The sequence below is a fragment of the Sander lucioperca genome, chromosome 18 (assembly GCF_008315115.2).
Source record: "Sander lucioperca isolate FBNREF2018 chromosome 18, SLUC_FBN_1.2, whole genome shotgun sequence".
NCBI classification, from domain to species: domain Eukaryota; kingdom Metazoa; phylum Chordata; class Actinopteri; order Perciformes; family Percidae; genus Sander; species Sander lucioperca.
In genome coordinates this window covers 23,164,670-23,183,079 of record NC_050190.1, presented here as the reverse complement: position 1 = coordinate 23,183,079, position 18,410 = coordinate 23,164,670, and the positions used below count along the sequence as shown (strand labels likewise).

Sequence of the window (18,410 nt, the reverse complement as noted above, 5' to 3'; positions counted from 1 at the left end):
GTGTGAGTTTGTTAAAGGTGACGCCTCAAAAGGATGAAGCAATCTCATCAATGGAGAAGCCTCTCCTCATTTTCTATTTCTATTCGAAGAAAAGACAGAACTGCCAAAAAAGACTAATAATGTTCTCACATCTCCTCTTCTTCATTTTCCATAGAGAGGCAACAGAGGGGGGGCGAGAAGAAGAATGTTAATGGAGTGCTCTGATTCTCATCTCACAAACCTCAAGAGGGGAGAGGTGGGGGAGTAATGCAGGAGTTAGGGAGTTCTTAAAATTGGTCTAAAAGGATGGGGGAGAGAACAGCATGGAGTAGGTGACTTATCATGGTGCTTTCATCATTGTGAGTTATCTCCAAAACCATTAGGCCTACTAATCACGCACTGTCATCATATTCATTACTAGTACAATCACCGTTATAAACAATATCACCGCTACTAGCATCTGTTCCATTATGCTCGTTATTGTCAACAACATAGCCACCATCGTCATCATCCCTTGAAAATCTCTTTCAGGATTTTTTTATCCTTTTCTCCTCTCCTTCTAATCACCATCATTATCTTCATCATGGTTGTCATTTACACTTTCACCTCTATCCTCCCCATTCTCACAGCATCCTCTTCATCATACCAGTGGTATTGCTATGATCATCAACAGCATCTCCACTAGCATCACTCCGTCATTATTGTTGCTACACTGTAAATGTTAATAGCTGTCCTGGCATGCATAAATTAGTGAACTTTACTCGTAAAGCAACAATATGCACTTCTTACTGGATTTTATGAAGTAAAAGTTAATTGCACGGTAAATTAAACAATCCACACATTTTTCGGAGTGAAGCTAACTTTAAACAACAAGTAGTAACACATTGTTGCAAATTTCATCAGAAGAAGAAGGCAAGGCAAGGCAAGGCAGCTTTATTTGTATAGCACATTTTAGCATCAGGGCAATTCAAAGTGCTTTACATGAAAACATTAAAAAATTTAAAACAGATAAAATACGAGAATAAAAGTTACAGTGCAGTATAAGAAATGAAACATTGAAGAGCAATTAAAACAGTGAAATATATAAAAGCAGATAAAATAGGAATTTCTCTTTATATGCTTATATAGATTGTCATACAGTGTCAACAATGCAACTTCAGTATAAGAAATGCACAGTTATTTAATGAAAGGCAACATCAAAAGATATGTCTTCAGCCTTGATTTAAAAGAACTGAGAGTTGCAGCAGACCTGCAGTTTTCTGGGAGTCTGTTCCAGATATGTGGAGCATAAAAACTGAACGCTGCTTCCCCCTGTTTAGTTCTGACTCTGGGGACAACAAGCAGACCTGTCCCAGACGACCTGAGAGGTCTGGGTGGGTCATACTGACCACCAAACCGTTTAGTGATTTATAAACCAGCAAAAGTATTTTGAAATCAATTCTTTGAGGCACTGGAAGCCAGTGTAGAGACTTCAGTACTGGAGTGATGTGATCCACTTTCTTGGTCTTAGTGAGGACTCGAGCAGCAGCGTTCTGAATCAGCTGCAGTTGTCTGATTGATTTTTTAGGGAGACCTGTAAAGACACCGTCACAGTAGTCAAGACTACTGAAGATAAAAGCATGGACAAGTTTTTCCAAGTCCTGCTGAGACATAAGTCCTTTAAACCTTGATATATTTTTAAGGTGGTAATAGGCTGACTTTGTAATTGTCTTAATGTGGCTGTTAAAATTCAGGTCTGAGTCCATGACTACGCCAAGATTTCTGGCTTTGTCTGTTGTTGTTAACATTATCGTTTGAAACTGAGTGCTGACTTTTAATCGTTCCTCTTTTGCTCCAAAAACAACCACCTCAGTTTTTTCTTCATTTAATTTAAGAAAGTTCTGGCACATCCAGTCGTTAATTTGTTCAATGCACTTAGTCAGTTGTTGTATTGGACTATAGTCCCCTGGCGATAAGGTTATATAAATTTGTGTGTCATCCGCATAACTATGGTAACTTATTTTATTGTTTTCCATAATTTGAGCCAAGAAGAAGAAAGGCTGGGTTCTGAGCATGTGCAGTACATGTGCAGTCTCAGGACACAGACTGGTGCTGGAAAGCAAGAAAGACCCTTGGATTTTGAATATTTTGTCTTTAAAAACGGATTTGAAAAAATAAGGTAAGTTGTGGCCGGGTTGGCTCAGTGGGTAGAGCAGGTGCACATATGCTGAGAGGTTTTTACCTCGACACAGAGGTCCAGAGTTCGAATCCGACCAGTGACGATTTCCTGCATGTCTTCCCCCTCTCTCTCCCCCCTTTCTCACCTAGCTGTCCTGTCAAAAAATTAAAAGGCGGAAAAGCCCAAAGAATAATCTTTAAAAAAAATAAATAAATAAGGTAATTATCAAGCATGTAATAATTGTGTGAGTTTGTGTTTCTGACTGCTGCCAATCTTAGATTGATCATAATCTCTAAAATAGCTGTTTTAGCTAATTGGAGCCGCACAATATTCTACTGGAAGAACTTGTTCAGGCATGCTTTGGCGGTAAATACTAGCTTTTCCATCGTCCCAGGATCACCTGAAAGCCTATTCGTTCCAAATTTGAATTATGGTGTGGCAACACTATGGACAACATAGCCTCATCAGTTTATCATCATACTTTCATACTAACTTTGAGGATTTTTATTTTTATCATCCTCATCATTGCCATCATCTTCCTCATTACTTTGATCAGTATCTCTGTCATCATCATTAGTGTTACTATCAATGACATAGCCAATCAACATCGTTATCTTCATCATAACACCATGTTTATAACTTTCACTATCTTTCATCTACACTCTCAATCTTCATAATTTTCATCCTCCTCATCATACCAGTGCAATTGTTGTGAGCATCAGTCCCTATTATAATCATTAGTTTTAGCAGTATTACTATCAACATCAGAAGTTCGAACATCATCATCTTCATCGCCACCATTTTTACCAATCGTCCTCATGCTTGTCATCATCTTCATCATCATACCAGTCTAATCATATGACCATCATCAATATATAAACTATTAGCAGGGGTGTTTTAAGTGGAAACAAACTGGGGCTGCAATAATTACTTTAGACAAATGCAAAACCAGATAATGACACATCGACATATTTCATAGCACAGGTGATAATCTGACTGAACACATACCTGTTCTCCTCGATTTGCTGTCACTGCTTGGGAAACAAATATCACCACCATCAAAAAGCAGAGGTGTCAAGCAACGAAGTACAAATACTTCGTTACCTTACTTAAGTATACATTTTGGGTATCTATACCTTACTGGAGTAATTATTTTACAGTAGACTTTTTACTTCTACTCCTTACATTTTCACGCAGTTATCTGTACTTTCTACTCCTTACATTTTAAAAATAGCCTTGCTTTTTCTCCGCCAGCCATCATGATTCGGTCTAACAACTGCCAGTGTCATTCATATACTGATCAGCATTCACGAGGTGCTTTGCATTGACTATTTATGGTTAAAAATGGGCGCGTACAGGGCGGGATAAGAGGCGGATTCAAGTACGCACACTTGTAGGTAATCTCTGATTTATAAAGGGAACTTTGCTTACAGGTGTGCGTACACACGGTTTTATAAATCTGACTTACGCCATTTTGGGCTTTTGGGTGTACGTACACTTATAGTAAGGATACTATGCACAGTTTTATAAATGAGACCCCAGTACTTTACTGGAGTAATTATTTTACAGCAGACTTTTACTTCTACTCCTTACATTTTCACGCAATTATCTGTACTTTCTACTCCTTATATTTTAAAAATAGCCTTGTTACTCCTATTTCAGTTTGGCTTATTTTCATTCCGGCTTGTCATCGTTAAAAAAAAAAAACACACAAAAAAACAAAAACCTATCCAGATAAATCGTGCCATCCGAAGAGAGTGAATTTGATTGTGGTTGGATGAGAAGTATAAACATATACCATTCCGATACCCTATTGGTTTGTACGTGATCCATCGCACCTGCACATGACACAAATCACGTCACACTCCAGCAAGGAAATAGCAGACGTATGTACTGTAGCCTATTACAAAGATGTCCGTGGCAGAGACTCAAGAGAACTTGAGCGAAATGTCCCAACCAAGCACCAGCTAGAGGTTGGTAGCCAGGAAGACCAGCCAACCCTTCTACATCCCCTCAATTTTTCAAAATGGTTGGATTTTTCAACATTAACATTTTAATATAACATTACAGTCATTATGGCCTTTAGAAAAATGTTTTTTTTTGTGGAGGTGGGGTAGTGCACGGCCTAAGCTTTTCTCCTTAATGGCATTTTTCCTCCCCTTACTTACCCTTTTACTTTTATACTTTAAAGTGCCCATATTATGAAAAAACACTTTCTGGGATTTGGGGTGTTCTTTTGTGTCTCTGGTGCTTCCACACACATACAAACTTTGAAAAAAATCCATCCATGCTGTTTAGAGTGAGATACAGTTTCTGAATGTGTCCTGCCTTCAGTCTCTGGGTGAGCTGGTCAAAATCGGCACGACAAGCCGAAACGAGCTGGCTAACCGCAACCATTAGCTCGTAGCCTTAAGGCTAATGCTAACGCTAGCATGCTACCTCGTTCTCGATAGCAAAGCACTGCTACAACATACACAAGTTCACCATAATCTACAAAAGAACTACTTACATATGCACCCTCATTTAGAAGTCTCCCAGCTAATCCTGCCTTGTAACTGACCGAAGTTGTAGAAACAGCCTTTCTTTTACTGTCTATGGAGCTAGCTAGCTGACATGATCTACATCTGAGCTACTGCGCATGTGCGAGTGCAATCAAAGATAGTACAGAAGAAGAAGAAGAAAAAAAGAGGTCTCACTCTGTAGCTAAAACAGAGACCAGGTGAAAAGAGGATCTGCAGCAGTGAGAGAGCGGTGCAGTACAACAAAAATATGGTGTTTTTTGAAAATTTAACCATGTAAACCTATTCTGGTACAACCTTAAAATACAGTTATGAACCTGAAAATGAGCATATGGGTGCTTTAAGTAGTTTTGAGACCAGTACTTTTACACTTTTACTTGAGTAAAAAGCTTGAGTTGATACTTCCACTTCTACAGAAGTCTTTTTAAACCCTAGTATCTATACTTCTACCTGAGTAATGAATGTGAATACTTTTGACACCTCCAATAATGACACACTGCCGGAAGCAAAAAAAAAAAAAAAGAGAGTCTTTTTCTGACAAGCTAGCAGTTAGCCATTGTTTCCTTTTTTTTTTGCTGCGGCTGGTGGGCACCGAGTTGTTTTATCTCAAATTTCTCTTCAACAGGCAGACTTTCACGTGTGTGTTGTAGAAGATAATCCTCCTGTAGATACTTTCTTCTTTAAAAGAAATACTAAGTCTGAAAACTAGCAAATGGCGACAACAATACTTGGCAAATAGTCAAACAAATTGCAGCGGGGCAACAGCCAATCAGCCACAGGTGGCATCAATTATGTGCCATTTGCTTTCTTTATCTTTGGGCATGCGCGTTGTTTTCCCACACTCTAGACATCGCGAGCCTCGGGGCTATCCACACATAACGGCCTGTGGATCCAAGCCAATTAAAACACAATTTAAAAACTATTATATCCAGCCACTGACCTTAAGTTGTAGAATTAGGCTATAATATATCAGCAACCAAGGTTGTTTTATGTCATGCATTCATCCAGAATTATGTGAATTTCTTAGTTAGACTCAGCACCACAAAAACCACACTTTCTGCTGCCAGCAGGTGGGGCTTTGTTTGTCAACTCCATTATTAGCATTAATATCAGCAGCACCTCGGGTTTACAAGAGGATATGTCCCATGTGCAATTGTTATAATGAACAAACAGCCCTAAACCCAATGCCAGAGATTCCAGTAAGTTGTATCCACTTTAGCAAATATGTTACTGTATTGCTTACCTGCGAAAAAATGCTAAAATAAAATTATATATATTTAATTTAAAATATACAGAAATATTAAACAAATATAAATCAAATTAAATTAAATAAATACAATGTTTATTGTATTATGTATATTGTTTTTGCTTTATTTATTGTCTTTATTGTGGGACAAAGACACATTTCCTGCCCTAGATTTTACAATAGGCTACACTTGTATTCATCCTCCTGATCACCACTGCCACCACCATGACATCATCATCATTTATATAATCAACATCAAATGAAAACATTAACCATGGCTGCCACCATCCCTATCATCATCATCACTGTCACCAGCTTCGTTTTCCTCATCAAAATCTTAATCATTATAGTTATGTCCCCCACTGCTTTCATTATGCTTATCATAATCAACTTCTTAAACATCATTAGCATCATTGTCATGATCAACGCTGATTTTATTGGTGTAAATAAATGCCAGTTTTTTTTATTACATTTTTGAGCGAGAATGCTGGGGGTTTCGAGCTATACCAGCATATTCAAGAGAGGTGTGTAAAGCCCGGCGGAGAGAACACGATGCTGGGTTGGAAACTTGAATTCTAAAAAGCAGAAAGAAATCAAACAGCATTGCTAACCACCACCTCCCTCATCAGGGGCTGAGTCAGGTACGCTCCGAAGCGAATATGGGAAAAAATAAACATGCAGCTAAAATAACAACTCAGGTGGTGTAGAAAAGCTCTGAAAATAGTTGCCCCAACATGAGTTAGAGAGCCTGCTCTCAGTCTGATGCTCTAAAATGCAGATGACCAAAACAACCTTTGTAAAAAAAAAAAAAAAAGGGTCTTTTGTCCCTGAGGCTGACAGCATCCTCCACAACACCAGATGAACTATTACAACTGCATTGTATTGAATCTGTACCTGTCCTGAATCTGTAATGTTAACAGTGTACTGTGTCTGAGCAGAGATGGAAGACACGTTCCCAGCCCGGTCTGGACTGAATGATGACAGAATCTATCATCGTTATCATTTACACCTCTGCTGCCATCCTCATACATATGGTTATCATCACTAGTGCCATCATCTTCATCATGTCACATTGATCAATATCACCATCACCGTCATCATCAAAACCTCTTATCCTCTTTATCTGGAGGTGCATTAGATTAGAGGCCAGTTTTCCAATATCAATCCCCCAGAGTCCTTCTTAGAATTAGCTCAGGATTAGGCCGGAGGTGAGGATTATTCTGCAAGTCTGAGGGAATATTCCTGTTGAGCATAAATTACACACACACACTGTGGCCGGGTTAGCTCAATTGGTAGAGCAGGTGCACATATGTAGAGGTTTACGCCTCGACGCAGCTGCCGCGGGTTCGACTCAGACCTGCGGCCGTTTGCTGCATGTCATTCCTCCTCTCTCTCCCCTTTCGTGTCTTCAGCTGTCCTGAGAAAATAAAGGCCTAAAATGCCCAAAAAAATAATCTTTCAACACACACACAGTGTAGTCTGACAAGGAGAAAAATAACCCCATCGTTCGTAAATGCGGTCCAAATATGTTTAGGGTGAACTTGGTTGCCAAATTGTTTTGTAAAAAAACTAACTATCAGGACAATTATCGGCGTGAAAGTTACGGGGGTGAGCTCTTCATTGAGTCTAGTCTCACCTGCAACGATGCCAAGTGGAAAAACAGAGAGGGGAAGCATCCTTCACCTCACCCCTCCATCTTCTCTTCCTCTATTTTAAATGCCAACTTTCTCATTCTAAAAGCTGTGTGCGCCAGAGGGCATCTTTAACATTGGGTGAGGCTCCATGCTAAAGGCCAGTGTTTCCCCTGTAATACCAGCCCCTCGACATTCACCTGCTGGGACCATCCAACCATGCGCTAGTTGCTTTCTCTCTGTGTGTCTGCATTCATACTTCCAGAAGTAATCTTCCTTCCTCCACCACTTAGCCTCACTTTTCCACCTAATTTCTCTTTCCTCTGCATCTCCCTATCCTTCCGTTGCTTTGATTCGCTTTCCTCCACACAAACTCACCTCTTTCTTCATTGTTGTACAAAAAAGAAAGAAAGAAAGAAAGAAGTGGCCTTGTCTTTGTTATACACTCAACTTTTTGTCCTTCATATGCATGCTGTCCCTAATCCTTCAAGCAGATCTCTCCATTTCCCTTTCAAATTTTTTCATTTTTTGTCTCTCAGGACCAGTCAGAGGCGTAGCCAGACTTGTATGTGTTATTATCAGTCTCCAGCTGGTCTATATGAGGATTGAGCGGCCGGGGTCCCATCTGAGTATCAGGCAGACAGAACTGAAATACTCCTATTCTTTCGCTTGGCTAACACAATCAGCGCAACCAGCCGGGACCTGCGAAAAAGTATTAGAGGGGAGGCAGAAACAAGGATGGAGCAGGAATGACAATGCCCATTGTTCGCTATGTATTGAGAGCAGTCTGGCATCTTTCATATTCTGGTCTAGTATCTCCCTATTTTGTCCTATCTTATTCATGCTTTCATTATTTCATCCAGGTCTGTTGGCCTCTCTTTCTTCTTAAAAAAACCCGGCTCAATGACTCTCTCTATCTCCTGACTCGAAAAAGTTTCTCTCTCTCTCTCTCTCTTCATTAAAACAACAACTCCTGGGATCTCCCCAGGTTGTTTCTGGGCACTTACATCATCATCACCAGCACTGCCATAGTCATTACCATCAACAAACCTCATTAGTGCAAGGTAGCAACAGTAGCAGCAGCACTGCAGCGTAACATCTTCACTGGTTCTTTAAACCAGCTTCTGCACAAACAATCAAACAAACGTGGTGGGAAGTAAACATTTCATATTGCATTATAGATTCAGTGCCATGCTGCTGACATACCTAACACATCATCACACTCCTATGGGCAGATGAAATGATGATGTTTTGGAGCAACTCGGGCTGGACTGAAATCTAAAAAAGGGCAGCTTTCTGTGAAAAATTCATGGGAGAGGTCTGATTTCATTTGCTCTGGGCAAAGATTTTTTTTTTTTTTTGGTGAACCTGCTTTGAAAAAGAAATCATTTCTAAGACAAGGATTATGATTCTAAGCCACTACCTTAATAACAAAAAAAGAATACAATTCTTAATCCTAAAGTGAAGGGAAGATATTGCTGCCACAGAAAAAATGTATCACGGGGCTGGAGATATTTCTCAATCTGACATTGATTTTCACTGCTAATTGTTACGTTCACTGACAGTAGACTGTATGACACATGACTGGCAGCGCAGGTTAGCACAGGGACCTGGGTTGCCATCGGCTTGTCACGAAGAGGTGATGATCAAGTGTCATACGTGGTAGAAATAGGCCAGTGAAATTGTGAAATCAAGGTATTGTTACAAAAAAGTTACAGAATACATAACGTTGACAAAGCCAGTGTTTTCTTCAATCATTTTGCAATAGGATTTTTTTTTTTTTTTTTTTGCATTTTGTGCACTTTGTCAGCACTATGTTGATTAGAAATAATTTAAGCCATGCACATTTGTCTGGTATCAAATCTTTTTTCACACCCAAAAAAAAGGTCCAAGACAGAAACACTGAATGTCTTAGATAGATAGATAGATAGATAGATAGATAGATAGATAGATAGATAGATTTAGTGCTAACATTGTGCAGGAATTCAACACTTTCTTTTACATGATTTCATTTCCCTATATACGTGTTTACCATGTGTGCATTAGACAACACCTAATTGGAATGCATGTGTTTTAACAATATATACATTTCATTTCTCCAACAGATAGAACAAAGCTTAGATGTGACAACGTTTGTAAGATTGACTGTTTATGACATTTCCTCGTAGCGAATTCCTACCTCCCTGTGGGCATCGGCTGATTGACAGTAAGCAGAAGAACAACTAACGCAGCAGTGATGTGAAATAGCTCAACCCTGGCACAACGGAAAAGGAGATGAAAGCGAAACTCACAGAAACTGCATGTTTACTGTGATTTCATTAGCGAACTACCATTTGGTTGATTTTATTTCAGGGTGGTTGACAATAAAAGGCGAGACTTACATCTCAGCTACTTTGAGAGGGATAACACAATAAAGTCTAGGAATGCAACTATTGCATTTTTTCCATCTTTCTAAATCGATTAATCATTAGGCGTGTAAAATGACATACTGACATAAAATAGTACTAAATCACTCTTACTTAGAACTCAAGTTGACATCCTCCAACAGGTCTTTTCCACGGCAAATGTGTTGGCTTGTAACGGCAGTTTGTTAAAGCACAGGTGTAATTAATCACACTAACGATGCTGTGCCAGTGAGCCTGCATGCACAGTGAACCTGGAACACCTGCATGGCAAGCTGCCAATCATGAATGTAATCAGCTACACCTGTGTTTGAAAAGCCAATATGTTTGCTGTAAAACAGTCTTATCAATTGCTTTGCTTGAGTCCAAACAAAGAGACGTTTATTAGACATTTATAAGGAAATAAAGCAGTGAAAAGCAGCAAATTCTCATATATATATCTATATATATTTTTTTTTTTTAACCCAGAGTTAATGGATGTTTGGCTTTTTTGCTTGATGAATGACTAAAAACAATTAGTGAATTATCAGAATTGTTGATAGATTTTCTTTTTATTGACTAATTAATAATCTTGCCAGCATCATAACGTCTAAGGCTAATTTCATTGTAGCTATAATACTATAAACACAGCACCCTACAATGTAAAAATGTGTTGGAAATTTGCTGAGCTGTTCTCAGTTAATGCTTGTTCTTATTTGGTGGGACACAAAAGTCTGTTTTGGAACATATGTGTTTTTATCAAAATTGTTGGATTCGCAGACTTTGCAGAATGTGCCAATATCAAAACCTTCAGTGTGTGTAACTTCCATTCCTTCCTGGGTATGTGGTTTTTTCAATCTTACATCATACATGCCAGTGTGCCTCCACTGCATAAATGTGATGTGTCTTAGCTCTTCTTCAGCACATCCATGTCATTACGCGCTACATTTCCTTTTCACAGAATTGAATACAGAACTTTCTTTGTGGTCACTGAAGTGTTTTGTCAAACAACCACGTTTTGACTTTCATGCTTTAAGTGAAGGAATTGGCAGTGCGTTTAACATCAGCAGGCAAACTGTTCCACTCTAATGCCCCTGCATATTTAGATGACCTCCACCTGTCAATCACTGTATTGAATCTGCTGATGACTAAGATCAGCAACACTAGATCTTGTTATGTAACGGTCTCTCCTGCTGAGCTGGGAGAAATTATTTGCCCTGACTTTAATTACTCAAAGTATCATTTTTAGCTCGACGTGAAGAGGCTCTGTACTCCACGGATAACTCTCGAGACTGCCTTCTCTCAACATGAACCAGAGCAGTGCTGACATTTTAAACAAACACATGCAATGTCCAATCATGTAGGTCATTGCGAGAACATGTGACCTGATGTACAGCAGCTTTATGTGTGTATGTACAGAAAGAGGTTGCCTGAGGCAGTGTGTGCCGCTCAGCGTGCTGTAGAAGAAAAACATGCTAAGCACATCCCGACGGTACGAGAGAGGGAGGGAGGGAAGTCGTGAAACAAGAGAGAGGGGATAAGATAAGAGCTTGATAGAAAGACACCAAGACAGAGAGGAAAAAAAGGAAGAAGGATGGAGCGAGAAAGAGAGGTGGAGTGGGTGGTGATAGTGGTGATGGTGGTGGCAGTGGAAGATGGATTTAACCCAGGGGCAGGTTTGAGTCTGACAAACTGTCAGTAACTGAGCGGGGGTGACTTCAAGTCTTCATGTAAATTGGATGCAAATCTCTATGTGTGTGTGTTGTAGGGCTAAGGAAGTGCTAGTGACTACTATCACTGGGCGCCACAGGGGACGCAACGGAAAGACAGCGTGTGTGTGGGTTTATGTGCAAGGACTTGTGGTGTGCTGATTGTGTGCATGGGCCGCGCGCTTGTGTGCACGTACGTGTGCGTGCGTGCATATGAAACTTTTCTGTGTGACAGTATATGTATGAGTGTGTGGGTGATCTGTGCATAAGACATTTCTTCCTCAAAGAATGTGTGGGTGCAAGTGTGTGTGTGTGTGTGTGTGTGTGTGTGTGTGTGAGAGAGCTAGTGCATGTGTCTCCAAGGAGATAGATTCTGTCCCATAGAATGAAAGTGTCGTCAACCATCAGCGCTTCTCACTGACACGGAGTTCCTCAAAGACACAGAGATGAAGAGAGAGGAGAGCGGCGGAACAAAGAAGAAAAGGAAAAGAAAGTCTTTTGAAGGATAAACCATGGGATTAGATAAGGTGCTCCTTCTGGACTATTGAGCCAGTATATATATGTGTGTGTGCGTGTGTGTGTGTGTGTGTGTGTGTATGTGTGTGTGTGTGTGTGTGTGTGTGCATGTGTGTGGAGGAGAGCCCATTGCTCTGAGCACATTAGCTGCTCGGGGTGAACAAAGCCCCTCACCTGCAAGCTTTATAATACAGGCCTGGGAGCCAGAAGAGGGGGCTCAGTGTGTGTGCATGTGCACACTTGTGTGCCAGCCAACAAGATGAAAAAGGATGGGCTTTTACTCAACGGACAGCCAGTCTGGGTGTATGTGCATATGAGTGTGTGCATGTGTCCCATATCTAGCTTTCACTGTGTGTGTGTGTGTGTGTGTGTGTGTTAGGGCTGCGTGATATATCGACTCAATATCGTTATCGCGATATCACGTTGCGCAATATTATATTGAAAGTGACGCGATAAGTATGCAATGTTTTTATATTTCTTTTTATTGTTTCTAATATGTCCTGTTCTGTAGACATGGTCCTTATTTATTTATTCATGTTGTACCAGTCCAATATGACAGTCAGTTGAAATAACCCTTGTGTTGTAAGAAAACTTGTTTTATTTGTTATGAATCTATTTTGATGCGTTTTTCCATAAGTTTAGTAATTTTACACTTTTAAAAATATCGAAAATGAATATCGATATCGCAATATTCATAATCAATATCACAATATCACATTTTGTCAATATCGTGCAACCCTAATACATGTGTGTGTTAGTCCTTTTATACATAAATAAATCCCTTTATGTGGGTCTGGGAGGTTTCCAGATCCTGTTCTAGTGTTGCAGTATTGTTGTGATGATAATGTGTCTTATGGTACTTTGTTACTGTGCGGCACCACGTATCTCATCACAACACAGGGATGGACAACACTCTGAGAGCGTGCGTGAGAGTGCTGCTCCCCGCCGTGACCAGTAGTGTCCGGAGCTGTTCGAATTGGATTATCTCATACATTTTCTATTATCCAGCAAGACCTTGAAAGAGATAGGCCAGCTGAGAGCCAGAGCCCTTGATATAAAGGGTTTGGCCAATTTGTAGTATGCCTCCTCTCTCATGTAGGAACATATGTTTAACTCATTTTATGTATCTTGACTTATCCAGGTTAGTCTCGTTGAGATCAAGGCACTCAACCAGACCTGGCAGCACAATTAATTAGCAGGTAAAAAACAATTAAAACAGTCAGCGTTGGCGATGGTGATTAATGCCAGAAAAACACGCGAGAGAAAAGTAGAGCAAGCAAGGAGGAGGTTGTCAGAGAGGAAATAGACAAATATTAATGGGAGTAACTGAAAAAGCATCCGTAACATTGGGAAACATGTAGCAACAGTGCCACATATACTTCCACTGTGGCGTGTGTTTATGCTGGGGGTACAAAACAGCGAGCGATTATCAATTCTACACATTTCAAGTCAGTACTTGTTGTGACCTTGCGGAGAACGTCCTTCTCAAGCTGTTTTTGGGTGGGAGCAAACCTTTGATGAACACAAGAAGAGACAACACATCCTGATGGCTCAATACAAGCGGTGTGCTTGATGTTGTGTGATCAATTAGGACACACAGCTGTTCATTTTCCCAGCTGTTTGTGTCATTTCGCTGCCTCCGACAATGGCTCCAGTGGATGCTATTCATTATTCTCAGTCTCAGTCCTCTGTGCCTAAATCACCATCCAGTATATTAATAGGTGACAAGTAAGAGCTTTTAGACATATTTGTGCTGGTGTTGTTCTTCATCTTTAAGATATTCGCCTACACTGTAGGCCCTACATCCAATGCGTCATGGAAGGCTGCACAAAAAAGGGCACTGAGAAACTTTATCTCATGTTTTGTATGAAATTTCTCCTCCAAAATACTGGTCACAGCTTTCAGCATATCCTAGTTAATGCTACAGCGTTAGTATAAAGTCTGAGTTCAATACATGGTGTTAGTCCTACCTTGAAAAACAAGCTAGATGAAGACACATATCTCTCCAGCAGCATGTACTGATCCTCCACACTTCCTTCACAACACTTCCGGGTTTCTCTTGGACATGTGATCGAATAATCCATTTAGGAGTTAGGTGAACGTGAGGAAACCTAACACAGGTACATTCCTTTGGAATTATCTAGACTTGTACAGTATATATGTTTATTTTGTAAAAATTCTACTTATGTATATGCAGCTACATTTATTTAATTTAGCATTTAAAGGATAATTCTGCTTTATTACATTTGATTCTTAATTTGTAGCTTTGGCCATTTTGTCATCATTTACCTGGGAATAAGGCGACATTGCTACAATTATGTCAGACAGGTTGTAAACAATCCAAAAGTTGCGCTTTACTTAAACACAATTTTAAAGGGAACTTGTACTTGAGTGTTTTCAAAGTTACACTCTAAGTTCAACCAGTTGTTTCCAAACTGTTTGGCTTGTAACCCTTTACAAAAAAAGTATAGCCTAATTTGGGGGCCCCTTGTCACGTTTCAGCTGTCCCACCAAAGATATGATTTCCCTACTAAAAATTCTCAAATAGTTTCATAGGCCCATTTCGAGGCCCAAAGAGGTCAAGTTATCTATTATTTCACAACAAATATTAGACAACAGTCAAAACATTCACACAAGTCTTAGCTGCATATCTTTGTTCTTTCCTGTTTCCTTTACTCATCTCAGGAACGCTCAGATTTATCTTGTGACTCTTCGAAGGGGCCCGACCTCTAGTTTGGGAGCCACTAGACTGTAGATATAAAGTAGTTAAAACTAGCTCCACCTCGACCCGCTACAACAGTAAAATGCTGCTTACACATTGCTGTATCAGTATACAATAATGTTATTACAATGAGCCACAGTGGCCATATTTCTGCAGCTCCTGTACTTTTACTTTTGAAACTGTCAGCAGTACTAATGTGCTTTTACTTTGGTAAGATTTTTAATATAGGAGTCTAACTTGTAATGGAGCCATTTTATATTGTTGTATTGTTACTGGATGTCCCTGCCTCCACCAATGCAATTAGGAAAATAACTTAATGGGATTTGTTATTGTTTTTTTTCCCAGTATCATCGTCTGCTGGAATTTTTTTCTTTTCTTTTTTAAGCAATGCCACAGCATTCACAGATCAAAGCAAATAGCTTGGGTGAATACAATCTTACTATTATGGCCCAAACGTTGTAAATAAAACCCAAATCTTAATAAACCAGAATTGTCCTGTAGCCTACATTTCACATGAGCTGGGTTGATTGTGGTGTCTGTCTTCTCCTTTCTTTTTGCTGGTGGGCTAGTTTCTCCCCCAAAGAAACTTGCCGTAATCCTCAAAGTTTAGAGAGAGAATAAGCTTTAGATGAAAATTGAGGAATGAATGTTGTCAGTGAAAGGTCCTCACAAGTGCAGCGCCACCGACTTGAGTGTGTGCAGAAAAAGGCGCAGCATGAGCAATGACAGTGCCAGGGTCTAACAGGGGGAACCAACTTCGCCAGGGCTCCAGAGCCTAGATTCATTGCTTTAGTAGCAATGCATTTTTGATGTGTCCCCTTTCTGCTTCAACTTCTCCGTACGACCCTGACGAAATAACAGCGGCCCCGGCCACCGTCCATATAGCTTAAATTCACCCTGTGACGTTTGCAACGTGTAGGTGTTGTGTGTGCGTGGAGTGAGAATGAAGGAGCACAGGGAGATGAAAAGAAAGACAGAAAGAGAGAGGGAGACAGCAAGAAAGGGAGAAAATGTTCCCCCTTGCCTGTTAAATATTTGAGAAGCCTTCTGTGGAAAAGTGATGCAGTCAGAGACAGGCCTGTTAGCTCTGTGTGTGTGTGTGTGTGTGTGTGTGTGTGTGTGTGTGTGTGTGTGTGTGTGTGTGTGTGTGTGTGTGTGTGTGTGTGTGTGTGTGTGTGTGTGTGTGTGTGTCTGTGTGTGTCTGTGTGTGTGTTTGGTTAATGCAGAGAGAGACAGGGCCGTTAGTTTGGACTAATTCAGCCATGAGAGCAAGAGGGAGCACTTTCACTGTTTATTTATCTACCTGGGAGAGAGAGGAAGGGTAAAAAAGAGGGGAGAGGAGAGAGAAGAAGAGGAAGGGGTGGGGGAGAGAGAGAGAGAGAGAGAGAGAGAGAGAGAGAGAGAGAGAGAGAGAGAGAGAGAGAGAGAGAGAGGGGCTAGCCAGGTTGTCACAAACCATTAGACAGACGAACCCAGTGTGCTCTGCCCCATGTCAATGAGAGGCCCTGCTAAAGACAACCGCGTGTGTGTATGTGTGTTAATGCGCGTGCATGTGTGTGTGTCTGCAGCCTCATGAAACATGTGGGTGTCTATGTCTTCCTTTGTGTTTATTTGTGTATGGATGTGGATTTTGCACAAGTGCTTGCAATTGACAGAGAAATAATGTGTACTTATGTTTACTGGCACAAGTCGAAAAAAGGTTAAAGGCTGTGTGTGTGTGTGTGTGTGTGTGTGTGTGTGTGTGTGTGTGTGTGTGTGTGAGTCTAGACATTGAGGAGAAGAGGAGGCAGTCTGCCCTCATTGTCTGAGACAAAAGGAGCTCCATGTGCCACAGGACAAATATCTAGTGTACCTGCACACACACACTTCCACTTGTGCCTTTGTGTGTGTGTGTGTGTGTGTGTGTGTGTGTGTCTAGCTTGCTCATTTGTAAAAGACATCAATATTGCAAAATTCCGCCAAAACACTGCTGAAACAGGAAGAGAGAGAATAAACGCACGCACACACGCGCGCGCGCACACACACACACACACACACACACACACACACACACACACACACACACACACACACACACACAGCCTTTAACCTTTTTTTCAACTAACTCGAATTAAAACTCACTTGGGGTTGGAGCTGTTCCAGTAGACAGCGTGTCTGTCAAATATGATCTTCTCCTCTGCCCACACGGACACCCAGGACAGGATGGTCAGCACCACCACCTCCATCACACACCTCTGGCACAACATCATAGACATCCAGGGGGAATCTCTCTCTCTCTCTGTCTCACTGGGTTCAGGCTTTCACTGCGCTGCTGCTGCAGAAATCCTCTTCAGATCATGAATGTCCGTCTGCGCGTCTTTGGACAAATCGGTTCGGCGGTTCATGGATCGTTAACTTGGCTTGATGCGAGTTCCGATAACGCAAAGGCTCCTTCAAGTCATACTGAATGGTTGAAATTAACTTTCAAACTTCGTCTCGCGCGAACGGAACAGCAGGAATTCACATGTTATTTATAAGCGCGTCGACGGCGGGATGCTGCGAGTGCGTCTCCTCTGCAAGGTCCGAAACTTTTCTCCCATTACGCGCAGCCGGGGAGATAGATGCGCCACCTGGATTAGATGCCCCTCTTTCTCCAAAAAAAAAAAAAAAAAAAAAAAAAATCACAATGAATAACACTCCAGAATTCACTCGGTTTGTAATTTTATCACCGGTATTGTTGTTCATCAGCAGACACAAAACAACGTCAAAACCGGCCGTCATATATGTTTACCCAGATTTGTGTTGGGGATTCAGCCTGGCGCACGCTGTGTTCCGCTCCTCTCACACCGCAAACCTCTCCACAGCTTCAAACTGCGTCCACTTGACCTTTTTTCTTTCTGTTATTGCAGTTCAAAGAAATACATCCCAGATAGACGCGCGCACTCCGCTCTTTTCAGTCCAAACTTATCGCACAAAAACAACCGCGAGACGGGAGCATCCTCCTCACACACAAACACACACCACAAGCTCTTACAGCATCTCAACTTGGTGATCCCTCCGCTGCCGCTGGCTCTAATCCAATGTGACTCCAGTCACGGTGCGCCTCCACTTTCTGTGCGTCACGCTGACCGGCGCAGCGGGGAGCCGTTGATGATCACAGCTTTAATCCGAACACGCTCGCATGCAACCTCCACCTATGGCGGCAACACCACTAACTGGCACCCTGATTCGGTGTAAGTAAACCCCCACCCACTTCTCTCCATCTCGCGCTCGCTTTTCTCTCTGCGCGGGCGGGGTTTGTAGCCGTGCCGTGCCGCGCCGCGGGGCTGGCTGACTCACTGCGTCCCAGTAATACACAACCGGGGATGTAGCCTCACTGAAAACACTTTTCTTTTTTTTATTTGAGAAAGTTACCTGACCCTTTTGGTATGACATGAATTATTAATTTGGGTGCAAGCAGATGCATTAAGATGATATATTGCAGTTTGCAGAGAGAAACTGCAAATTGTAGTTTTGTTCGTCTGTTTGTGAATGTTTACTTGTAGGTTTATTAATCACCACTACAACCAT

The 18,410-nt window shown here is 41.1% G+C and overlaps 1 protein-coding gene across 2 annotated transcripts in view; it reads right to left on the bottom strand.

The window, feature by feature from the left end:
- efna2a (ephrin-A2a) overlaps positions 1-18,164 on the bottom strand; it is an 84,042-nt gene extending 65,878 nt beyond the window's left edge. The window contains exon 1 of one of the 2 annotated variants that reach the window (XM_031309718.2): positions 16,983-18,164. In XM_031309718.2, the coding sequence (XP_031165578.1) occupies positions 16,983-17,116 (134 nt within the window). In that variant the 5' untranslated portion in view covers positions 17,117-18,164. The remainder of the gene's footprint in view (positions 1-16,982) is intronic. The other variant, XM_031309719.2, reaches the window with a different exon arrangement.
- Between the last annotated feature and the right edge of the window lie 246 nt (positions 18,165-18,410).